Below are 21,594 nucleotides of genomic sequence, written 5' to 3' on the forward strand. Positions count from 1 at the left end.
ATACCAAGCAACTGCGCACAAACTCTTCCACATCCTTCTTCAGTCTCCGCCAAAAGAAATCTCTCTCTACCCCTTTCATGGTGGTAGCAATGCCGCGGTGACCCGTAAAAGGTGGACAGTGGCAATTAGTCATAACCTTTTCCCTCAACGGCTGTGTAACTCACAACATAGTCTTTTTCATCAAGTAGCCTTCCCGAAGGGAGTATCCAGCTACTGTCTCCCCATCCCGTATCCGTGTGAAAATATCTGCAAAACCTGTATCTGTGGCATACTGATCGACCATATCCTCGAAGCTCCTATGATGTATCGCGGAAATAGCCAGAACCAACGGTTTCCGAGACAAAGCATCTGCCACCACATTCTTCTGTCCCTGCACATGGACAATCTGGAAGTGGAACTGTGACAAGATGTTCACCCACCGCATCTGCTTTTCCGAAAGCTGCTTCTGTGACAAGAAGTAGCGCAAACTCTGATGGTCTATAAAGACAGTAAAATCCGCTCCGAGTAGGTAATGCCGCCACTGAGTAAGAGCATGGATAACCGCCAAAAGCTCTTTCCCATAGATTTGTGCTGTCATCTCCGGCCTAGAGAACAAACGGCTCTCGTAAGCTATGACATGGCCTTCTTGCAGCAAGACCGCACCCAGACTACGACCACAAGCATCACAATATACTTCAAATGACTTCTGCAATTCCGGCAAAGTCAAAATAGGTCTCGTAGTCAATTTCTCTTTCAATGTCCGAAAGGCAGTCACCTCTGTGGGTCCCCACGCAAAAGGTACTCCTTTCTGTGTCAAGGTATGCAAAGGGGAAGCAACCTCTGCAAACTTTCGTATGAACCGCCTGTAGTACAAACACAGTCCCAAGAAGCTTCTAACTTCATGGACATTCCTCAAATCGGGCCAATCACGGATAGTCTCTATCTTGGCCGGGTCCATTCGCACTCCTGCTGCTGACACAATGTGTCCCAAAAAGTGTATCTCTAGTAGGAAAAATTCACTTTTCTTTGCATTAATCACTAACGTGTGATCTCGTAATGCCTGAAAGACTTGAAGCAGATGATCTCTGTGTTCTGCCTCATTCTTGGAGAAAACAATGATGTCGTCAAAGAAAGTGCCAACAAATAGCCTGTACTCTCGAAAAATCCTGTCCATCATCCGATTAAATGTCGCAGGAGCATTGGTTAAGCCAAAAGGCATCATCAAAAACTCAAATAACCCAAAAGTCGTCCGAAAAGCTGTCTTGTAGACGTCTCCCGGTGCTATTCTGATCTGATGATATCCACTCTTCAAGTCAATCCTGCTAAAGCATGAAGATCCCTGTAACCTGTCGAGTATATCATCGATCCTAGGAATCGGAAATCTGTTCTTGATGGTGATTTCGTTGAGAGTGCTATAATCGATGCACATTCTCCAAGATCCCTCTTTCTTCAAAACCAACAACACTGGAGAGCAATACGGTGAAGTACTAGGCTGGACAAGACCCTTTTCCAAGAGGTCTTTCACTGAGTTCATAATCTTTTCATTCTGTACTCGGCTCACACGATAAGGTGGCCGATTCGGTGGCGTGCTTCCAGATATCAGATCAATGGTATGATCTTCAGGTCCTCTCAAAAGCAATCGGCATGAGCGTGGAGAAAAAAAATCTTGGCGTTCTTTTCTTCAGGTCAAAACATATTGAACTTTTATCCATCGTTCAGTTCTCCCAAAAGAATGAGTAAGAAAACTGAAGTTCATCAAGTACAATCTCTAAGCCCTTCATTTATCAAAGTCGCTTTCTCGGCCCGGTAGTCAACCACGGCGTAGTTCTTGTGGTACCAAGGGATCCGGAGTAGAACGTCACTCACGTGCCCTGAACACCCCTGTCATTGCAAACGAAGTTTGCCAATGCTTGGTGTAATGGCAACATCCCATCCGGGTGCCAGTCGAACTACCTCCGCCTGTGGCGTCAGTCTGTCGGGCGTAGTTCCAAATCGAGCCGCCAATTTTAAGTGAAAAGAAGTTGGCCTTGGCTCCTTCAAAAGAGCTTCCTGATCCTTCGCTTTGCCCCGAAAGCGGCAAAGTTTGTACTTTCATTCATTAGATTCGGTGCAGGTCCCACGCCATGTGGTACCAGTTCTGCTTTTCTATCTGCCTTTTCTGCCACATTCCTCAGCTGCTCTCGAACTCTCAGACCTGTCGTCGTCTTTATCATTCTGTTCTTTCTGTGCCTTATCAGGGCACTTTGCGGAAATATGTCCATGTTCCCCGCATCCAAAGCACTTCCCCTCTTTGATGAAGTGAGCTCTCTCCTCAGGAGTAAGCTTGGGTCGTGCATCCTTTTTTTTCTCTGGGTTGCTCTTTTTCATTCTACTTTCATTCCCAAAAGTCTGTTCGGCTCGTTGTGTCATGGCCTCATCTGTGGGGTAGGTCAGACTACCAGAGTGAATGGCAAAGCCCCGCTTCGCATGACTCATCAACTCCTGAATAGAAGCTGACTTCTGTTCCAAGCAGTGATCTCGGATCTCTGTAGGTAGACCCAAGGTAAACCGCTCAATCTGTTCTTTGAACGAGATCTTCTTGAATGAAGAGGTGGGTAGAAAAGAGCTCCAGAATCTTTCACAATAAGAATTCACTGTATCGCTCTTGGTCATCCGGAGATGGTTCCAAGCAGCTCGTATATCTCGCTCAAACTCTTGAGTCAACCAAGAAGAAATAAAAAGCCTCTTGAATTTCAGCCATGTAACTGGCACAGTCTTGCTTAATAGAAGCGTGGACCACCAAGTACGAGCATTCCCCTTAAAGTAAGAGGCAGCTCTCCGAATCTTGGAGTGCTCTGAATAGCGTCCTCCCGTGAAAGCGATGTCAAACTGCTTTATAAAAGACAAAGCCTTCGAAGCATCTGAGTATCCCGAAAAAGTATCAAACTTAAGTGCTTGGCCACCTTCCTTAAACTCTCGAACTTTCTTGCTTTTATCTTCGAGAAAGTCATACTGGTTGGCTTTGTAAAAATTCCTCTTGTTCGTATAAAAGTTTCCGTTGTCAGAGTCTGAACTGTCCGTAGACGAGTCCTCTGTAGAAGTGTCAGTCTCTGGGCGAGATTTAGCCTTCTTTGCCTTTCTCTTGCCCTTTCCAAAGCGTTGCTTCTTGCTTCGCTTTTTACCTTTTCTGTCTTCTTCGCTCGAATCTGAGCTGCTAGAAGAACTGTCAGAAGAAGAAGAAGAAGAAGAACTAGGTAGGTCTTTAAACTTGACGCGCTTCTTCAATTTCTTTGCCTTGTCGAATGTCGACTGACGACCCAAATATCCCGGGAAGTCAGTACCTTTGTTCTGCTTTTTGCCGCGCTTTTTGCCTTTCTTTTGCACGTCGAAAAGCTGAGCAATCCGTGCATCAACCACGTTCTCCAGTTCCTTCTCCGTATATTTCTTGGAGGCAGAAGGTTTCTTGAGAGCGGGTTTCGGGAGTGGTGTTGTGGTTCTCTGCAACTCCATCTGTACCTCTTTCAAAGAGGTCTGGTTCATATATTTTGCCATCTTCGGGTCCTTGGCAAAATTGAGCATCATCTTTGTTGCATCGCCAATCAATTGACGACGCTCCATCTCTCTTTGCTCCGTCTGAGTAGGCCGAGGCGGGCCATACTCTCTGTCTGAATCTTCGTTGTGATCCCAGCCCGCATCTCCAGATGCAGAGGGAGTCGACTGATCATTGCCTAAAGCCATAGGTGCCGTGGAAAAAAAATTCGGGGATCGGATTTCCCGTAGAAGAGAAATCGGCCGTGCTCTGATACCACTGTAACAAACTTGGACACTCCAAGTCAAGAATCAACCGCGACAGCACCAAATAACCACTTCAAAACAATTCACAGATCACAATAGATTTGCACTGGCCCGGCAGAGTTCCGTGCCTAGAGATATTGGCCCCAAAGACTGGCGCCCCTTTCGGTATTTCTTTTTGTATTAATCAATCATTGAAGTACAAGAGAGCGGTTAGGGTTTCACTCTCAGACTCTGCGTCCAGATGCTCTGAGAAGTGAGGCCCTCACCACTAATTTAAAGGTTACAAGGGATGCCTAAAAGCAGAGCCCCAAAAGCTTTTAAAATCAAAAGCATCAGTTCTCTCTCTCTCTTAGAGAGTCTTTTCTTTTTTTTTTATAAAAAAAAGCAAAAGCAAAATTTGCGTCGCTCATCATTTTCCAAAAAATAAAAAATTTATAAAAAAAAATAATCCGCCTCCGCGATTTTCGGAAATTAGGGTTTCTTGCAGAAATTAGGGTTTGCAGGAAGTTTAGGGTTTCTGGCAGAAATTAGGGTTTCTGTTGTCCGCCACGTCATCACTTTGTGACAAGTGACCTATTTTTTAAGAAGAGTTCACACCAACTTACGGGACCCCTTCCGATGGGACCCAGGGTACTAAAGATAAAACAAGGCCCTCACACACACATAAAAAGACTAGCGAAAAGCTGATGATGTGACAGCTGTATAGACGCCCGAATTTTGCGATGGTTGCTGACATGGCAAACTGTATGGACTTTAGCATTTTTCGCTGACAATTGGTGGCGTGGTAGGTGTATGGATTTCCGTGATTTGCAGTGGGCAGCTTTTCAATGCCATCTTTTTGGACCAGAAGCTTTTGTGTTTGAAGCTTTTCATGTAACTGCTTTTCATAGGCCAAGGGCCTTTAAATATGTGCAAAGGGCTCATACTCTGGTACGCTTCAATGTGAAGGTGCAGGGAAGGAGTACCGGCGATGTATTGAGTTCAAACAATATAAAGTGTAATGTACCCAACATTTATCTATATAAGTCATTTCAGTTATTTTGAAAAACAATTGAGATTCTCAATTTTGTGAGTCATCATGAGTTTATCAGAGCAATCGGATTGAAATCGGGTTCAGAATCTATTTATTTATGATCTTTCTTTATGTGGAACAATAGGTTTATGTGGGAACCTAATCTATGTGTGAATAAAAAGCTTAGAGATAGTATTTGTATAAAAGAAAGAGAGGTAAGTCAAAATTAGGATACTTCTTTCTTTCTCTCTCTCTCTCAAGATAGAATGGAAACTTGTAAGTATAGAGCTTTTTAAAAATCGCGCATAGGATTCGCGAACGTTAAAATATATTTATTTATTATTTATTTATTTTAAAAATTAAATTATTTTTTTGTATTTTGTATTTTTATTTTTATTTTTTTGAGCCGCGACGTTCCGCGAGCTTTTCCTTCTCCTATTCTTGACACCCTCTCAGTATTCTTAGCATCTCCATAGGGCCTATATAAAGGACCTGTCACAAAACGGGAGCATACATGAGCACTTGAAAATCTGAAAATTAAAATACTTTCCAAATGTGAGAGAAGGGAGAAGATCGACACAGTATTGGGGACCAGAAGATGGGCTGGTCCCCCCCCCCCGCCCCCGTTAAGAGTATTCTTTTATTCACGGAGAATTTGTATACAAGCACGAGAACCCGAGGGAACTCCGTTCTGTAATCTTAGACCCGAAGGTCGTGCTTTCCCGTAAAGGGCTTGGACACAAGGCCGTTCCTTCTTTCCCGTAAGGGACTTAGGCGCGAAGCCGTACTTTCCCGTAAGGGACTTAGGCGCGAAGCCGTACTTCCTGTTAAGGGCCTTCCCATAAGACGGGAGATCAAACCACACAAACACACGACAACAATTCATATGGCGAATCCACAATAGATACCTGTCACTCTTGCGCGGGAAAAAGCGACTTCCGTGCTTCGTAGTCTCGCAATCTCTTGCGGCAGAGTCTTCTATTGCTGACGTTGGTACCTCCCGTGAGTGAGAGCATGTGGTGCTTTTATAGCTCCCTGGCCACGGCACGAATAACTGCTCGCGTAGAGACCGCGGCCGTTTTTTTTTTTTTTTTTTTTTCCCCGCTGTTCTACCCGAAATAGGGAGAGAGAATTTGCTGGCTGGTTTTGTTGCTTTATCTTCTAAGTGGCTGCCCACTTATTAAGTGGGCGGCCGGCATATTTTAAAATTGGTTTGAACCTGCCCAAAAATAATAAGTGGACAGCCGGCATATTTTAAAATTGGTCTGAACCTGCCCAAAAACTCAATAAAACCTTATAAGTTAAAACCAATGCATTTCACAACACTTCCCAGGCGTCCCTGGATGCAACCACATGCACGAATGCAATGCAAACATAGATTCCTCGCGGGCAAGCGTCTGCCTTCCCGCGATTGTTCCTGCTTTTCGTAAAAAGCTTCATTGAACCTATCTTTCTTCTTGTGCTTGCGTTCTTACACGTATTTTCTTACTCAGTTCGGATTTCCTCCTTAGCCTACGGAATGCCCCCTTACTGATGCACCCGTCACCCATCATGTGACGCATCAGGGGCACTCGTAACCCGGCCCTTTCCACCGAACATACGGAAACTCCTTCGCGATGTTTACCGTCACCCATCAAATGACACATCAGAGTTGTCCGTTCTTGATGGCAGTTCCTGTAGCTACAATCTTTTAACAGTTCTTAGTGCACATAATAAAATATCCTAAAAAAGAAATTAATCATTAAAAATAAGAAAATAGTCCAATTAGCAACATCCCTCTGGCTTCTAAACAGTTGACCTCAACTGTAGTGCTTGGACATATACCCCTAGTATCTCGGGATAAGCTGCTAATTCCTCCCGAGTCATCCACTGAGCATCTAAGTTCGAATAATTCTTGAACTTAACCAAATACTTCCGTGTTATATTTCCGGACATAAGGGGCCGCTCCTGATGACTTACAATCTGCTCCGGTTGGAGTATTTCTTATGTTTCCTCAACCTCAGGAGGTTCCTCAGCACTAGGCTGGCTTGGAGGCGGTCCCACATACGGCCGGAGTAAACTGACATGGAAAGCATTATGGATCTTCCAATTAAGCGGTAGCTCTAATCGGAAGGTGACATCATTCACTCGTTCAGTGATCTTAAACGGCCCATAGTAACGGGTAGAAAGTTTTACCACCTTCCCCTTATGAGACGCTTGTTTCTTAAGTCTTGCCTTCTCAAACTCGAGTAAGACTAACTATCCGACTGTTAAGTCTAGATTCCTTCTCTGCTTGTCTGCAGCTTTCTTATGCTTTTCATGAGAGCGTAGAATAGCTCTCCTAACTTGTCCGTAGGCGGTGTCCAAATCCCGGACATACTCATCTACTGCAAAGATCATATCCTTAGTTAAAAGGATGGGTGGAAGCAAAGGCTTACCATAGAGAATCTCAAAAGGTGCTTTCCCCATCGATGAGTGTATGGTATTGTTATACGCATACTCGACAAGAGGCAAATATTTCTCCCAGTCTGATTGCCGGTCTGACACAAAAGCTTTTAACATGTCCAATATTGTGGAATTGGCTATCTCACTTTGCCCATCCGTTTGAGGATGGTAGGCAGATGAAAAATTCAACTTTGTACCAAGAATATCCATCAAGGCACGCCAAAAATTTCCTGTCATGCGAGGATCTCGATCGCTCACAATAGACTTAGGCATTCCATGATGCTTAAAGATCTGTGCTAGAAAGACCCTAGCCATATGATCTGCTTTGATCGTTTTCTTGAATGGTATATAGTGTGCTTGCTTGCTAAACCGGTCCACAATGGTCCAGATCGCGTCATTTCCAGTCTGAGCTCTAGGGAGGTCCATGATGAAGTCCATGGCAATACTTTCCCAAGGTTCATTAGGCATAGGCAATGGTTGTAGCAACCCAAGCGTCTTATGCCGATCATACTTCACTTTTTGGCAAACCAAGCATTCCCTGGCATACTTATCAATGTCTGCTTTAAGGCTAGGCCAAAAGAAATATCTTGCCATTGCTAAGGTCGTAGGGAGAATACCCCGATGACCCGCATAAGGCGAAGCGTGTGCTTCATCCATGATCTTCTTTCTTAATGGTTCCGCCACACATATGGCATGATGGTGGTAGAGATAACCGTCCCGAATGGAATAGGGAAACTCATTCTCTCCACGATGTAGCTTTCCCCAAATGGTGAAGAAGTCTGGATCATTCGGATACAGATCCGGTAGTGCTTCTAATTCTTGGTGATACACCGAAGTGATAGCGTTCACCCTTGGTCATCGTAGACCCCTCTTTGTCTTGCACGGTAAGTGCTATGCTCCATCTTTCTGGGCGTCCCAGTTGAGTGTGCGTCCCAGTTGAGTGCAAATCCTCAGCAATGATTGCTGACTCCATCATCCTTTGAAGAGTATCATGCGGATACACCTTCATACTCTTTCGAAGCTGCGGTTGGAGACCCGCTTCGAACTTTCTTTTCTTTTCCTCGTCGGCAATCTTCATGAAGGGAGTGACCTTCAGAAGAACCGACCAATACTTGTCCACATAGGTCGTTACTTTTTCATGTTCCTTCTGGGCAAGCCAATCCCATTCTTTCCGTATGTCCTGCTCGAAGTCACGTGGAAGAAATTGTTCATAAAATTCAGATTTGAAGCTCTCCAAAGTTCTGGCTTGAGAACCTTCGAGAATCTTGGTTAGCCACCAATTACTTGCCGTTTCCTTGAGGTGCATCCCCACATGGCGTAATTTGGATCTTTTTGTGAAGTGCCCATTGGTAAAGGCGACTTCAAACTGTCTGATGAAGGACAGTGCTTTCGAGATGTCTCCCTGCCATTGTAGGTTTCGAACTTGATGTCCTTGTCGCCCAATTTGAAGACTCTCATGCGATGTTGAGACTTGCGACCATGCTTCTTGAATCGAGGCTTATCTTAAGGTTGATGAAGAGTAGTAGTAATAGCGGCTTCCTCCTTCTGACGAGATGATCGAGAAGTAGAAGCATAATCAGGAGAGTACGATGGAAATGAGATAGACATGTCCTTGCTCTCGTCTAGCAAAGAGAGCGCTTTTTCCTGGCCTTTCCTTGGAGTAGGCCGTTCATTACTATCCGAAGATCCTTTGTGCACCTCGGCACGTTCTTCTTTTCTTGCCTCCTATGGTCTCAAGCCAACAGTGTTGTCTGGATGCTTGACTACATCAGTTCCATTCGTTTTCTTCATTCCGCCCAAAAGCTTTTGGACGTCTGGCAACACTAAAATTTGTTGCAACTCCGCAAGCTGAGCTTGCACTTGTTGAAGCTCCTCTTCAATGCTTCTCCCTTGGCTCGACATGGTTCTTCCCGTTCTTCCCGGAATCGTCCTTCTTTGCAAAGAAAGAGAGGAGTCCGAGCTCTGATACCACTGTCACAAAACGCGAGCGTACACGAGCACTTGAAAATCTGAAAATGAAAATACTTTGCAAATGTGAGAGAAGGGAGAAGATCGACACAGTATTGGGGACCAGAAGATGGGCTGGTCCCCCCCCGTTAAGAGTATTCTTTTATTCAGGGAGAATTCGTATACAAGCACGAGAACCCGAGGGAACCCCTCCGTTCTGTAATCTTAGACCCGAAGGTCGTGCTTTCCCGTAAAGGGCTTGGGCACAAGGCCGTTCCTTCCCGTAAGGGCCTTAGGTGCGAAGCCGTACTTTCCCGTAAGGGACTTAGGCGTGAAGCCGTACTTTCCCGTAAGGGACTTAGGCATGAAGCCGTACTTCCCATTAAGGGCCTTCCCATAAGACGGGAGATTCCTGCAAAACAAACCACACAAACACGTGACAACAATTCATATGGTGAATCCACAATAGATACATGTCGCTCTTGCGCGGGAAAAAGCGACTTCCGTGCTTCGTAGTCTCGCAATCTCTTGCGGCAGAGTCTTCTATTGCTGACGTTGGTACCTCCTGTGAGTGAGGGCATGTGGTGCTTTTATAGCTCCCTGGCCACGGCACGAATAACAACTCGCGTAGAGATCGCGGCTGTTTTTTTTTTTTTTTGGCGCTGTTCTACCCGAAATAGGGAGAGAGAATTTGCTGGCTGGTTTTGTTGCTTTATCTTCTAAGTGGCTGCCCACTTATTAAGTGGGCGGCCGGCATATTTTAAAATTGGTCTGAACCTGCCCAAAAACTCAATAAAACCTTATAAGTTAAAACCAATGCATTTCACAACACTTCCCAGGCATCCCTGGATGCAACCACATGCATGAATGCAATGCAAACATAGATTCCTCGCGGGAAAGTGTCTGCTTTCCCGCGATTGTTCCTGCTTTTCATAAAAAGCTTCATTGAACCCATCTTTCTTCTTGTGCTTGCGTTCTTACGCGTATTTCTTACTCAGTTCGGATTTCCTCCTTAGCCTACAGAATGCCCCCTTACTGATGCACCCGCCACCCATCATGTGACGCATCAGGGGCACTCGTAACCCAGCCCTTTCCACCGAACGTACGGAAACTCCTTCGCGATGTTTACCGTCACCCATCAAATGACACATCAGAGTTGTCCATTCCTGATGGCAGTTCCTGTAGCTACAATCTTTTAACAGTTCTTAGTGCACATAATAAAATATCCTAAAAAAGAAATTAATCATTAAAAATAAGAAAATAGTCCAATTAGCAACAGGACCCTTCTCCTCTCACTTTGAACACCCACATCTACGGAAGCGGAAGCTCTCTTGCAACGACGCACCGGAGGGAGGCTCTCTCCCTTAACCTCTCATCTTCAAGCCATCTCCATCTCCAATCGTCGACGTGCCGTCTCCCGGTTTGTGAACACACTCTCTCTTTCTCCCCAACAACGCACTTTTCTTTTCTCTATTCCGAAGCTATGGCTCCAAAGTGTGTAACGCGAAGTTCTAAGGACGCCCATGCCATTGCACCACCAAGGAAGGTGGGAAGAAAGGTGTCTACTTCGAACGTATCTCATGCGGAAGCAGCAACCGAAGAAGAAGTCGAAGCCATCCAACCTCTAGCACAGGAGTTAGCCGCACGCGCTTCAAATCCGGTAAGACAAATTTATAATTATGCATTGCTATTCATGTTTGACTTGGGAAGCTAAGCATAGGGAACCCCTTAAACTGTCCGAGAAACGTGATTTATCACAAGAAACAAACATATGTTTTCATAGATTAGTAAAAGACTGTTTGATAAATAGTCACAGTTTGTTGAATTGTTATTGCTTAATAAATTGATATTGTTTGATAAGTGGATTCTGATTAATATAAAGAATTGGGTGATCGTGTTTGAAGAATCGTTTAAAGAGAAGAATTGTTGAAAGAATATCTTTTGTTCCTCGCGGATAGCGAGATGATCCCGCGGTTAGCGGAGATTAAGATAAGGTTATCGGCTCTCTTTTGTTCGTCGCAGTTAGCAGGATGCCTCGCGGGTAGCGGGATGCCTGGCGGTTAGCAAGATGCCTCCCGGTTAGCGGGATGCCTCGCGGGTAATGGGATGTCTGGCGGTTAGCAAGATGCCTCGCGGTTAGCGAGATGGGAAGGTTGCGCAATTTGCGATTAGCGAATAAATCCTTTGCAAAGGCTCTATTGGTTAGACAAAGAAAGTCCGCGAGTAGCGGCAACTCATGAGAAATTGGAATTTTTATTTTTGTTGAATAATAGGGTTGTTTTCATTAGGCTTTGTTTGAACAGTTTTGGTATTGTTTGAAGGGCTGTAAAAAGAACCTGTGTTTGGAATTAATTAAGGAACATTGTTTGTATATGTTAAACAGTGTGGTAAAAAGTGTGAATGTGGGGTGGAAAGTGAGGGCTGGCTCAGGTTGCCAGTCAAGGATGGGTGGTCTCGATTAATCGAGAAACTCTCCACTCCCTCTTATTAAGAGAAGTGAAATTAGAGACTCATTGTGCCATGAGTCGAGATGATCCAAATCTACGTGACACAAGATTACTATTTAGTTTAAACTAAGTTTCGTATCATATTTATGGTTTATGGATGGCGGCCGTACCTCTTAAATGTGGGGAAAAAAGCATTGTTTATGGATTCTAAATATGTCAATGGGATTTCATCTTTATGTTAAGAAGCAGCTTCATTAGAATCCTAGATTTATCGACCTGGCTTGTGGCGTATGACCCTTCTAACCACGTAAACGATGGATAGAGGACTTCCTCTCTTCTGTTGCTCGTATCTCTACTTTGTGGAAACAGAATAGGGTGTCGTCAATGGAAAAGAAGAATAAAGGAAGGCCATCTGTCAAGTCGCTCCAATCTTCTCAGGGTTGAGGACCTCACATAAAGAAATACCAAAAGGGGGCCAGGGTGCCAAGGTTTGGGGCCAGTGCTCTCTCGGGGTGGAACTCCGCCACTCCCGTCTCGTGTGTCGTGCACTCTCTATCTCTTTCACTTGAGTTGTTATTTGAAGTGCTTAAAGTTGTTCAATCTGTTCTTTTCCATTGGCACGTGGTGCCCGTCCCCGTGACAGCTGCAACAAAGAAGCTAGCGGTGACAAATCCTAGCTGGTTTCAATGAGTGAAAGGGCTGAAATTTGAAAACGTTGGGTTGATCTGTCGCCAAGGGATGGCGCTGGGGCTGATCCGCTGCTTGGATGCAAAAATGCCAAGGCCAATCTGCAGAAAAACGCTAGGGCTGATCTTGTGCTATCTGCAACTGATGGAAACGCTGGCAAGGCTGCTTCCTTTATAGAACTTTTTGGCCAGGTCAAGACATTTAGGTTAGATCAGTAAAAATGTGCAAATGCATGCACCCGGGCAATAACTCGCTGCTCAGTGAAACATTTAACAAACCGACCAGACCAACACATTCCTCTAACCTAGACCTACACGCTTGTCAAGCCAGATGCCCACCGTAGTGTAATAACATCTGTCAAAATGCTTGTACAAACGATTTATACAAGAGGGTTAAAAATTGGAAAACCTAATCTAATGGACTTGTCCAGACATGCAAGTCCTGCAAACAGGCTCACAAAATTGTCGATACTAATCCTCCTAGGATTCTTGACACTCCTGTCTAGGGATAGGTGGAAAATTGGCTTTGGAAGTAGATGAAGCATGTCCACATGGCACACAAAGCCATGTGCACGTGACAAGATATGTCTCACTTGTCACCTTTAGGTGCTGCTTGTTGAGGACTTGGATGGATTTGCTCCTTGCTTTGATTTGGCACCCACATTCTTGTGTAGAGGAGGACCAAAGTAGAGAGGCAAACACTTATTTGGGATGCATATGTGAGATTCAGAGGCCATTAACTAGGTGAGAGGACACACATTGATTGGGCTAGACGGGATGATGGTCAGGCCGCATCTTTACGTCGTTGGTTGGATGCTTCCTTGGTTGGTGTAGAGGTCATTGGTGCTACCTATGAGATCCAAAAAGGGGTTGCTACATGTATGAGAGAGATTGATGCAGCTACTCCTCCTAATTGGCATGGCTACATTGGGAGACAGACTGTTTTACCTTCTCATCACAGCTCATGGTCGTTTTTGAACCCACTACCTTCACTAATTATTACAAGTTCAATTTCTTTCAAGTATTAAAGAGTTAAAGTGATTCTAGTGTTGCAAATTCTAGTGGTTCACAGGTAATTATTTGAAACATGTGTCTAAAGTGGTACAATTGTATCAGAGTAATGCACTTCCTTGTTCTTTGTAACCGAAAGATTCTTCCTTAGCATTGTACCAGAGTAATGCACTTCCTTGTTCTCTGTAAACCAAAAGATTCTTACTTAGCTAACCAAGTTGAATTATACACGGTGGGACTGCCTTTTCCGGTCCGACACTACCTTGTTGGCTAACTTGAGTTGGAACTTAAGGCATGTTTCCAGATTGGCTATCAAATAATAAAGAAGGATTTGGGTTTGTAAAGACGGCGTCGACTTCTCAAAAGAAACCAACACTTCCAACACGAAATAAGGATATGAGAGGTACGACTTACAAAATGGCACAAAGATGGAGGACTCCAAGGGATAAATCCTATAACGCTTCAAAAGGAAGGGTTGTACATGTGGACAGAAGAACTACATATCTGAAGAGTGCCCTAACAAAAAAATGTGAACTTCTTTGACTGATAAATCCTCCACCTAAGAAACCACGTCCAAAAGTTGGATTAATTGCTGCCTTGAATGGAACTTCTACTAATGATCCATCTCAAATAAATCAATAAAAAACATGGAGTTCGAGTATCACCTTGGGTTTTGATACCATGTCAGAGTGCAATATAGGCTATGGCATCACCAAGAAAAAGGGAAAGAGAACAAAAGGGGGGAGAGGGGGGGCAATGTAAGACATAAGAAGACTCCCCTTACAATGCAATCAAGTGGTGAGCTCTTTCATCACTCTGCTTCAAAGAGGAGACCAACTAGTGACATCCAGAAATAAGATAAAGTACCTCTGCAACTGTTGCATTGAACCTTGCAACCAGAACATAGGTTGAGCTTTCATTCAAACCACATCTTCTTAGTGATTCTGTTATCTGCACAGTTGCCCAAACTTTAACGCAAGATATTCAAACATTGACACAAGTTCTTTTGAGGGTGCAATCAGAAGTACAGTGGGTATGACATACATGTTTTGATCCAGAAAAGTTGTATATCAGTTCAGAATGGAGAGTACGAGTGACCAAGGTACTCTGACTTAAAGCTAGCACCGTTTTATGCGCTGCAACTAGCAAAGGGAACAAATCTGGAACCTGAACGTAAAAGATACAGAGTACTCTGTAAGCACTGAATAGCACACGTTGCCATTATCATCAGGATGTTTGAATTCTGCCATTTGCTAGAAGAAAATGATCTCACAATTGAGTGTGACAGAAGGAAAAAAAATCCAACAGTCTACCAACCATGCATCCAAAAAGAAAGATTCTGTGAAACCTTATGAGCTATAACTTGTAACTGAATATAAGGAAGAATGTACTTTACTAGAGAGAAACTTATAGCCATATGGATCGAGGTAGAAATACATGTAGTGTTCGATGCATGATCGGTATGTTATGTACGAAGTATTACGTAGACTAGTGTGAAACAATATATATATACCTAGATGAATCCAGGATAAGCTCAGATTCAACTCTAAACGAAAGTGCAAGGTATAGACCCATGGTAGTTCAGAAATAAAAAGAATCATTGTAAGCTTTGACTTCTAACAAATAGAAATATTCATTAGACATCTAACATATCATGCGTCTAGAATTTTCCTGCTTTTGTACTTATCGCATTTCATGGACATTGGAGATACTGACTCATGAAACAGTGTGCTGTTCCCGATTTACTTTCTATTGTACTTCTATAACCTCATTCCATAAATTTGAACAAAAAACTTATTCCACCAAAAGAAAAACATGCCCAGGAGCATATACACGATTCTAAGGTCTTCATATTTCAAGAGAAGGAATTACCAAAGAAGCATTGAACAAGGCCAAATCTGGCTCAAGAGACCCTGTTTGGACAGCCTGCAAGAGCTCCCTACAAAATAAAGTAATTGTAAGGTTGTATGCAAAACACCTAAAAAACACATCAAAACGGGCAAATACGTTGTTGGACATAAACAGAACAAGAGAAGCACCTCGATGTGTGTGTGTGCGCACGCGCGCGCGCGTGTGTGTGTGTGTGTGTGTGTGTGTGTGTGTGTGTGTGTGTGTGTTTTGCTATTTTTAGACTTATACACAAAAGAAGATAGCAGTTCAAAAGACAGCTAGCTTTCGTTAGCACAAAAACAACTCAGTCTTTGATTCATTTGAAGTGAAAGAGGCTAGGTTCAACGGTGGTGGACAACAGCTTAGCCAAAAAGATCCTAGGTAAAGATAAAGTCCCCACTTGCATCCATATAAACAAGACAATAGATTCGTTAGCCTCGAATACGTATTACAAATGTCAACAAACCTATCAGTTGTTATCCATATCCTACTAATAACCTTCTTAACTTATATCAACCATCCATGTAGTGTTAAATATCAGCAAGTATCCATTCTCAAAATAGTAAGCCACAAATGAAAGTGACGTGAGACGGGCACCACGTGCCAATAGATAAGAACAGACTGAACGGACTTTTAGCACTTCATTAACAATTGAACTGAGAGAGAGAGAGAGAGAGAGAGAGAGAGAGAGAGAGAGAGAGAGAGAGAGAGACCACGTGGCACGGGTGGCGGAATTCCACCCCACAGAATATTGGCCCCAACCTTGGCGCCCCTTTCGGTATTTCTTTATATTGCATCAACACAATACAAGCCGATACTCCAGACTCTGCACCTTCTCCAGGAAGCATGCTAGAGAATGAGCCCTAACCTCATATTTAAAGGCCCTAGGCCCCAAAAGCAGATTAAAGTAAAAAGCCTTCAAACTCAAAAGTATCCGGTCCAAAAGCAAACCCAAAAAACTGTCAGCGTAAATCACAGAAATCCGTATAGCCTGCCACGTCATCAGCCAACGCAAAACGCGAAAATCTGTACAACCTGTCACATCACCATGCCAGCGCAATTTTCGAAAATCTGCCACGTCATCACTTTTTGCGTGTGTACGGGTCCTGCTTTATTTTAATCCTTTATGTCACTTGGCGCCCCATCGGTCGGGGTCCCCATAAGTTGGTACGACTTCTTCTATTACTTGCTCTTCTTAGGGTTTAGGCCCCTCGGCCGGCATCTGTAAGTTGGCTCCATTCTTTAGGCTTTGACACGTCAGCAGTTTGTTACATCTCCACTTCTTGAAAGAGAGTAATCGTCCGCGATTACAGTATATCTGCAAAACAACTCAAGTTAGCTCAAAAATTTCCGAGGGACAATCGGTTTGCTCATTTTATTAAGGAGTTAGCTTTTCCTTTCGGCTGTTTTGATCAAGGAGTTAGCTTCTCCTTTCGGCTGTTTTGATCAAGGAGTTAGCTTCTCCTTTCGTCCAGATCGGAACTCTTGATATTCCGACATAATAAAATTAGCCATCACACCCAGACCGTACTGATCTTCCACGGGTGTCTTGAAACACTAAAAATACATACCCAAGCAATCTCATCCAATTAGGAATATTCAGTAGTTGACACATCACAATGCAACACAAATGCTCACATATGCATGTTACAAGACATAGAAACATAAAGTCACCGATGAACACTCCCCCCGAAAATAACCATCCAGGTCCGGGCCATGAGCTGTTCAACGACTCCCTCATCACTCCTCCCGCAAATAACCTAAAAAAGGTCCGGGCCATGAGATATAGAGGCCTTTTACAACCAAAGGCCCCCCAGACCGCAGCCTGCGTTGTTTAGAGGTACTGAGAGTACCCACTGCTCAGACTTCTCAATACTCCTCCCGCATAACCATCCACGTCCGGGCCATGAGTAACAACAACAATACTCCCCCCGTAAATAACCAACCACAAGGGTTCGGACGATGAGTAAAAACAGCACTTTCAATCATTCAATACTCACCCCGCCAATAACCACAAGGGTCCCGGCCATGAGTATGAACAAGCATTCTCAAACATCATTTCTCACTACTCCACCCGGGAGTAAAATCACCAATCATTGAAACCAGTATTAAAACCAGAGTCAAACAATTCAAATCTGCACCAAGACAGGTTCAAAACAGATAGCATCCATTTCAAACAAATTCCAAACAAGATCACCAAACAAGTTCTCAAACAGATTTCAAACTTAAAAAGCAATCTCGACATCAATCGAGCTCGAAAAGTCGACTAACTTTCCACCTTGAAATCTGCACCAAAAATTAGGGTTAGGTTCATTCCATAAGGTCGTAGTTGAGCACAGCATGGTCCATGAGCTCTCGGACAAACAATGTTTCTTTGAGGGCGATGGTAGTCCCAAGATAGCAACCGCACTGGACCTCCAAGGTCATCTGCTCGTGAAGAGACATCTACTGAGAGATGTTGAGAAATTTCAAGTTATATCTGCTAGGGTTTCCATGGCAAGCATTTCAGGATACCCCACTCTGCCAGAAGTTACACTCCACAGGAAGATGTCACAAACCCTATAACTTCGGGCAAAAATTTTCTTGCAAGCTTGCCAAGTACTTGGAGTATGCTGCTTGGTAGCTATCAACATCTCCATGGCACTGTTTCTGAGAAAAACAGTGACTTGAAACAAATCCGTATCCTTCTCTTGCAAGTGATCTTAATTGGCTTATGCCCTGTAAGACATGACCAGTGAAGACAGGAGCGCGCCCGATGCGCGATGAAGTAAGGGTGGGAGTGGCTGATAAGTCCGGGTTGGCAGGCCAAGATACCTCAAATAAAATTCCAATAGCTCTGTCTGCTCTTTTGTAGGACCGGTATGCTTTCAGAAAAGCACACGGCTGATGCTCTGATACCACTGTCACAAGAAGGGCACCACGTGCCAATAGAAAAGAACAGAGTGAACAGACTTTTAGCACTTCATTAACAATTGAACTGAGAGAGAGAGAGAGAGAGACGACACGCGACACGGAGTGGCGGAATTCCACCCCCGAGAGTATTGGCCCCAAACCTTGGCGCCCCTTTCGGTATTTCTTTATATTGCATCAACACAGTACAAGCCGGTACTCCAAACTCTGCACCTTCTCCAGGAAGCATGCTAGAGAATGAGCCCTAACCTCATATTTAAAGGCCCTAGGCCCCAAAAGCAGTTTAAAGTAAAAAGCCTTCAAACTCAAAAGCATCCGGTCCAAAGGCAAACCCAAAAAACTATCAGCGTAAATCACGGAAATCCGTATAGCCTGTCACGTCATCAACCAGTGCAAAACGCAGTAATCCGTAAAGCCTGCCACGTCATCATGCCAGCGCAATTTTCAAAAATCTGCCACGTCATCAATTTTTCCGTTTGTGCGGGTCCTGCTTTATTTTAATCCTTTATGTCACTTGGGGCCCCATTGGACGGGGTCCCCATAAGTTGGTAGGACTTCTTCTATTACTTGCTCTTCTTAGGGTTTAGGCCCCTCGGCCGGCATCTGTAAGTTGGCTCCATTCTTTAGGTTGACACATCAGTAGTTTGTTACATCTCCCCTTCTTGAAAGAGAGTAATCGTCCACGATTACAGCATATCTGCAAAACAACTCAAGTTAGCTCAAAAATTTCCGAGGGACATTTCGAGGGACAATCAGTTTGCTCTTTTTATTAAGGAGTTAGCTTCTCCTTTCTGCTCTTTTGATCAAGGAGTTAGCTTCTCCTCTCGGCTGTTTTGATCAAGGAGTTAGCTTCTCCTTTCGCCCAGATCAGCACTCTTGATATTCAGGTGTCATAAAATTAGCCATCACACCCAGACCGTACTGATTGGGTGTCTTGATGTACTAGAATTACATACCCAGGCAATCTCATCCAATTAGGAATATTCAGTAGTTGGCACATCACAATGCAACACAAATGCTCACATATGCATGTTACAAGACATAGAAACATAAAGTCACCGATGAACACTCTCCCCGAAAATAACCATCCAGGTCCGGGCCATGAGCTATTCAACGACTCCCTCATCACTCCTCCCGAATATAACCTAAAAAGATCCGGGCCATGAGATATAGAGGCCTTTTACAACCAAACGCCCCCCATACCGCAACCTGCGTCCTTTGGAGGTGTTGAGAGTAACCACTGCTCAGACTTCTTAATACTCCTCCCGCATAACCATCCAGGTTCGGGACATGAGTAACAACAACAATACTCCCCCCGTAAATAACCACAAGGGTTCGGGCCATGAGTAAAAACGGCACTTTCAATCATTCAATACTCACCCTGCAAATAACAACAAGGGTCCCGGCCATGAGTATGAACAAGCATTCTCAAACATCATTTCTCACTACTCCACATGGGAGTAAAATCGCCAATAATTGAAACTAGTATTAAAACTAGAGTCAAACAATTCAAATCTGCACCAAGACAGGTTCAAAACAGATACCATCCATTTCAAACAAATTCCAAACAGGATCACAAAACAAGTTCTCAAACAGATTTCAAACTTAAAAAGCAATCTCGATATCAGTCGAGCTAGAAAAGTCGACTGACTTCCCATCCTGAAACCTGCACCAAAAATTAGGGTTAGGTTCAATCCATAGGGTCGTAGTTGAGCAGAGCATGGTCCATCAGCTCTCGGACAAACAATGTTTTTTTGACGACAATGGTAGTCCCAAGATAGCAATCGCACTGGACCTCCAAGGTCATCTGCTCGTGAAGAGACATCTACTGAGAGATGTTGAGAAATTTCAAGTTATAAGCTGCTAGGGTTTCCATGGCAAGCATTTCATGATACCCCACCCTGCCATAAATTACACTCCGAAGGAAGATGTCAGAAACCATACAACTTTGGGCAAAATTTTTCTTGAAAGCTTGCCAAGTACTTGGAGTATGCTGCTTGGTAGCTATCAACATTTGCATGGCATAGTTTCTGAGAAAAACAGTGACTTGAAACAAATCTGAATCGTTCTATTGCAAGTGATCTTAATTGGCTTATGCCCTGTAAGACATGAACGGTGAAGACGGGAGTGCGCCCGATGCGCAATGAAGTAAGGGTGGGAGTGGCTGATAAGTCCGTGTTGGAGGGTCAAGATACCTCGAATAAAATTCCAATAGCTATGTCTGCTCTTTTGTAGGAAAGCACACGGCTGATGCTCTGATACCACTGTCACACGACGGGCACCACGTGCCAATAGAAAAGGACAGACTGAACACACTTTTAGCACTTCATTAACAATTGAACTAAGAGAGAGAGACAGACGACACGCGACACGGAGTGGTGGAATTCCACCCCAGAGAGTATTGGGCCCAAACCTTGGCGCCCCTTTCGGTATTTCTTTATATTGCATCAACACAGTACAAGCCAGTACTCCAAACTCTGCACCTTCTCCAGGAAGCATGCTAGAGAATGAGCCCTAACCTCATATTTAAAGGCCCTAGGCCCCAAAAGCAGTTTAAGGTAAAAAGCCTTCAACTTCAAAAGCATCCGGTCCAAAAGCAAAGCCAAAAAGCTGTCACCGTAAATCACGGAAATCCGTATAGCCTGCCACGTCATCAACCAGTGCAATAGGCGGAAATCAGTACAGCCTACCACGTCATCATGCCAACGCAATTTTCAGAAATCTGCCACGTCATAAGTTTTTGTGTGTGTGCGGGTCCTGCTTTATTTTAATCCTTTATGTCACTTAGGGCCCCATTGGACGGGGTCCCCATAAGTTGGTAGGACTTCTTCTATTACTTGCTCTTCTTAGGGTTTAGGCCCCTCAGCCGGCATCTGTAAGTTGGCTCTATTCTTTAGGTTGACACGTCAGCAGTTTGTTACATCTCCCTTCTTGAAAGAGAGTAATCGTCCGCGATTACAGCATATCTATAAAACAACTCAAGTTAGCTCAAAAATTTCCGAGGGACATTCCGAGGGACAATCCGTTTGCTCTTTTTATTAAGGAGTTAGCTTCTCCTTTCTGCTCTTTTGATCAAGGAGTTAGCTTCTCCTTTCGGCTGTTTTGATCAAGGAGTTAGCTTCTCCTTTCGTCCAAAACGGCACTATTGATATTCCGGTATCATAAAATTAGCCATCACACCCAGACTGTACTGATCGGGTGTCTTGATGCACTAAAATTATATACCCAGGCAATCTCATCCAATTAGGAATATTCAGTAGTTGACACATCACAATGCAACACAAATGCTCACATATGCATGTTACAAGGCATAGAAACATCAAGTCGCCGATGAACAATCCCCCCGAAAATAACCATCCAGGTCTGGGCCATGAGCTATTCAACGACTCCCTCATCACTCCTCCCGCATATAACCTAAAAAGATCCAGGCCATGAGATATAGAGGCCTTTTACAACCAAACGGACCCCAGACCGCAACCTGCGTCGTTTGGAGGTGCTGAGAGTAACCACTGCT

The 21,594-nt window shown here is 44.0% G+C and overlaps 1 protein-coding gene across 3 annotated transcripts in view; it reads right to left on the reverse strand.

The window, feature by feature from the left end:
- LOC147460000 (EKC/KEOPS complex subunit tprkb-like protein) overlaps positions 1 to 21,594 on the reverse strand; it is a 95,824-nt gene that overhangs the window by 34,381 nt on the left and 39,849 nt on the right. For 2 of the 3 annotated variants that reach the window (XM_086511156.1, XM_086511158.1), the window contains exons 2-4: positions 15,153 to 15,219; positions 14,325 to 14,447; positions 14,148 to 14,231 (exon numbers count right to left, since the gene is read on the reverse strand). In XM_086511156.1, coding sequence (XP_086367282.1) covers positions 14,148 to 14,231; positions 14,325 to 14,447; positions 15,153 to 15,219 — 274 coding nt within the window. Of the gene's footprint in view, positions 1 to 14,147; positions 14,232 to 14,324; positions 14,448 to 15,152; positions 15,315 to 21,594 lie in introns of those variants that run through there. The other variant, XM_086511157.1, reaches the window with a different exon arrangement.

Source organism: Adiantum capillus-veneris, chromosome 4 (genome assembly GCF_014529385.1).
Source record: "Adiantum capillus-veneris isolate H3 chromosome 4, ASM1452938v2, whole genome shotgun sequence".
Classification (NCBI taxonomy): domain Eukaryota; kingdom Viridiplantae; phylum Streptophyta; class Polypodiopsida; order Polypodiales; family Pteridaceae; genus Adiantum; species Adiantum capillus-veneris.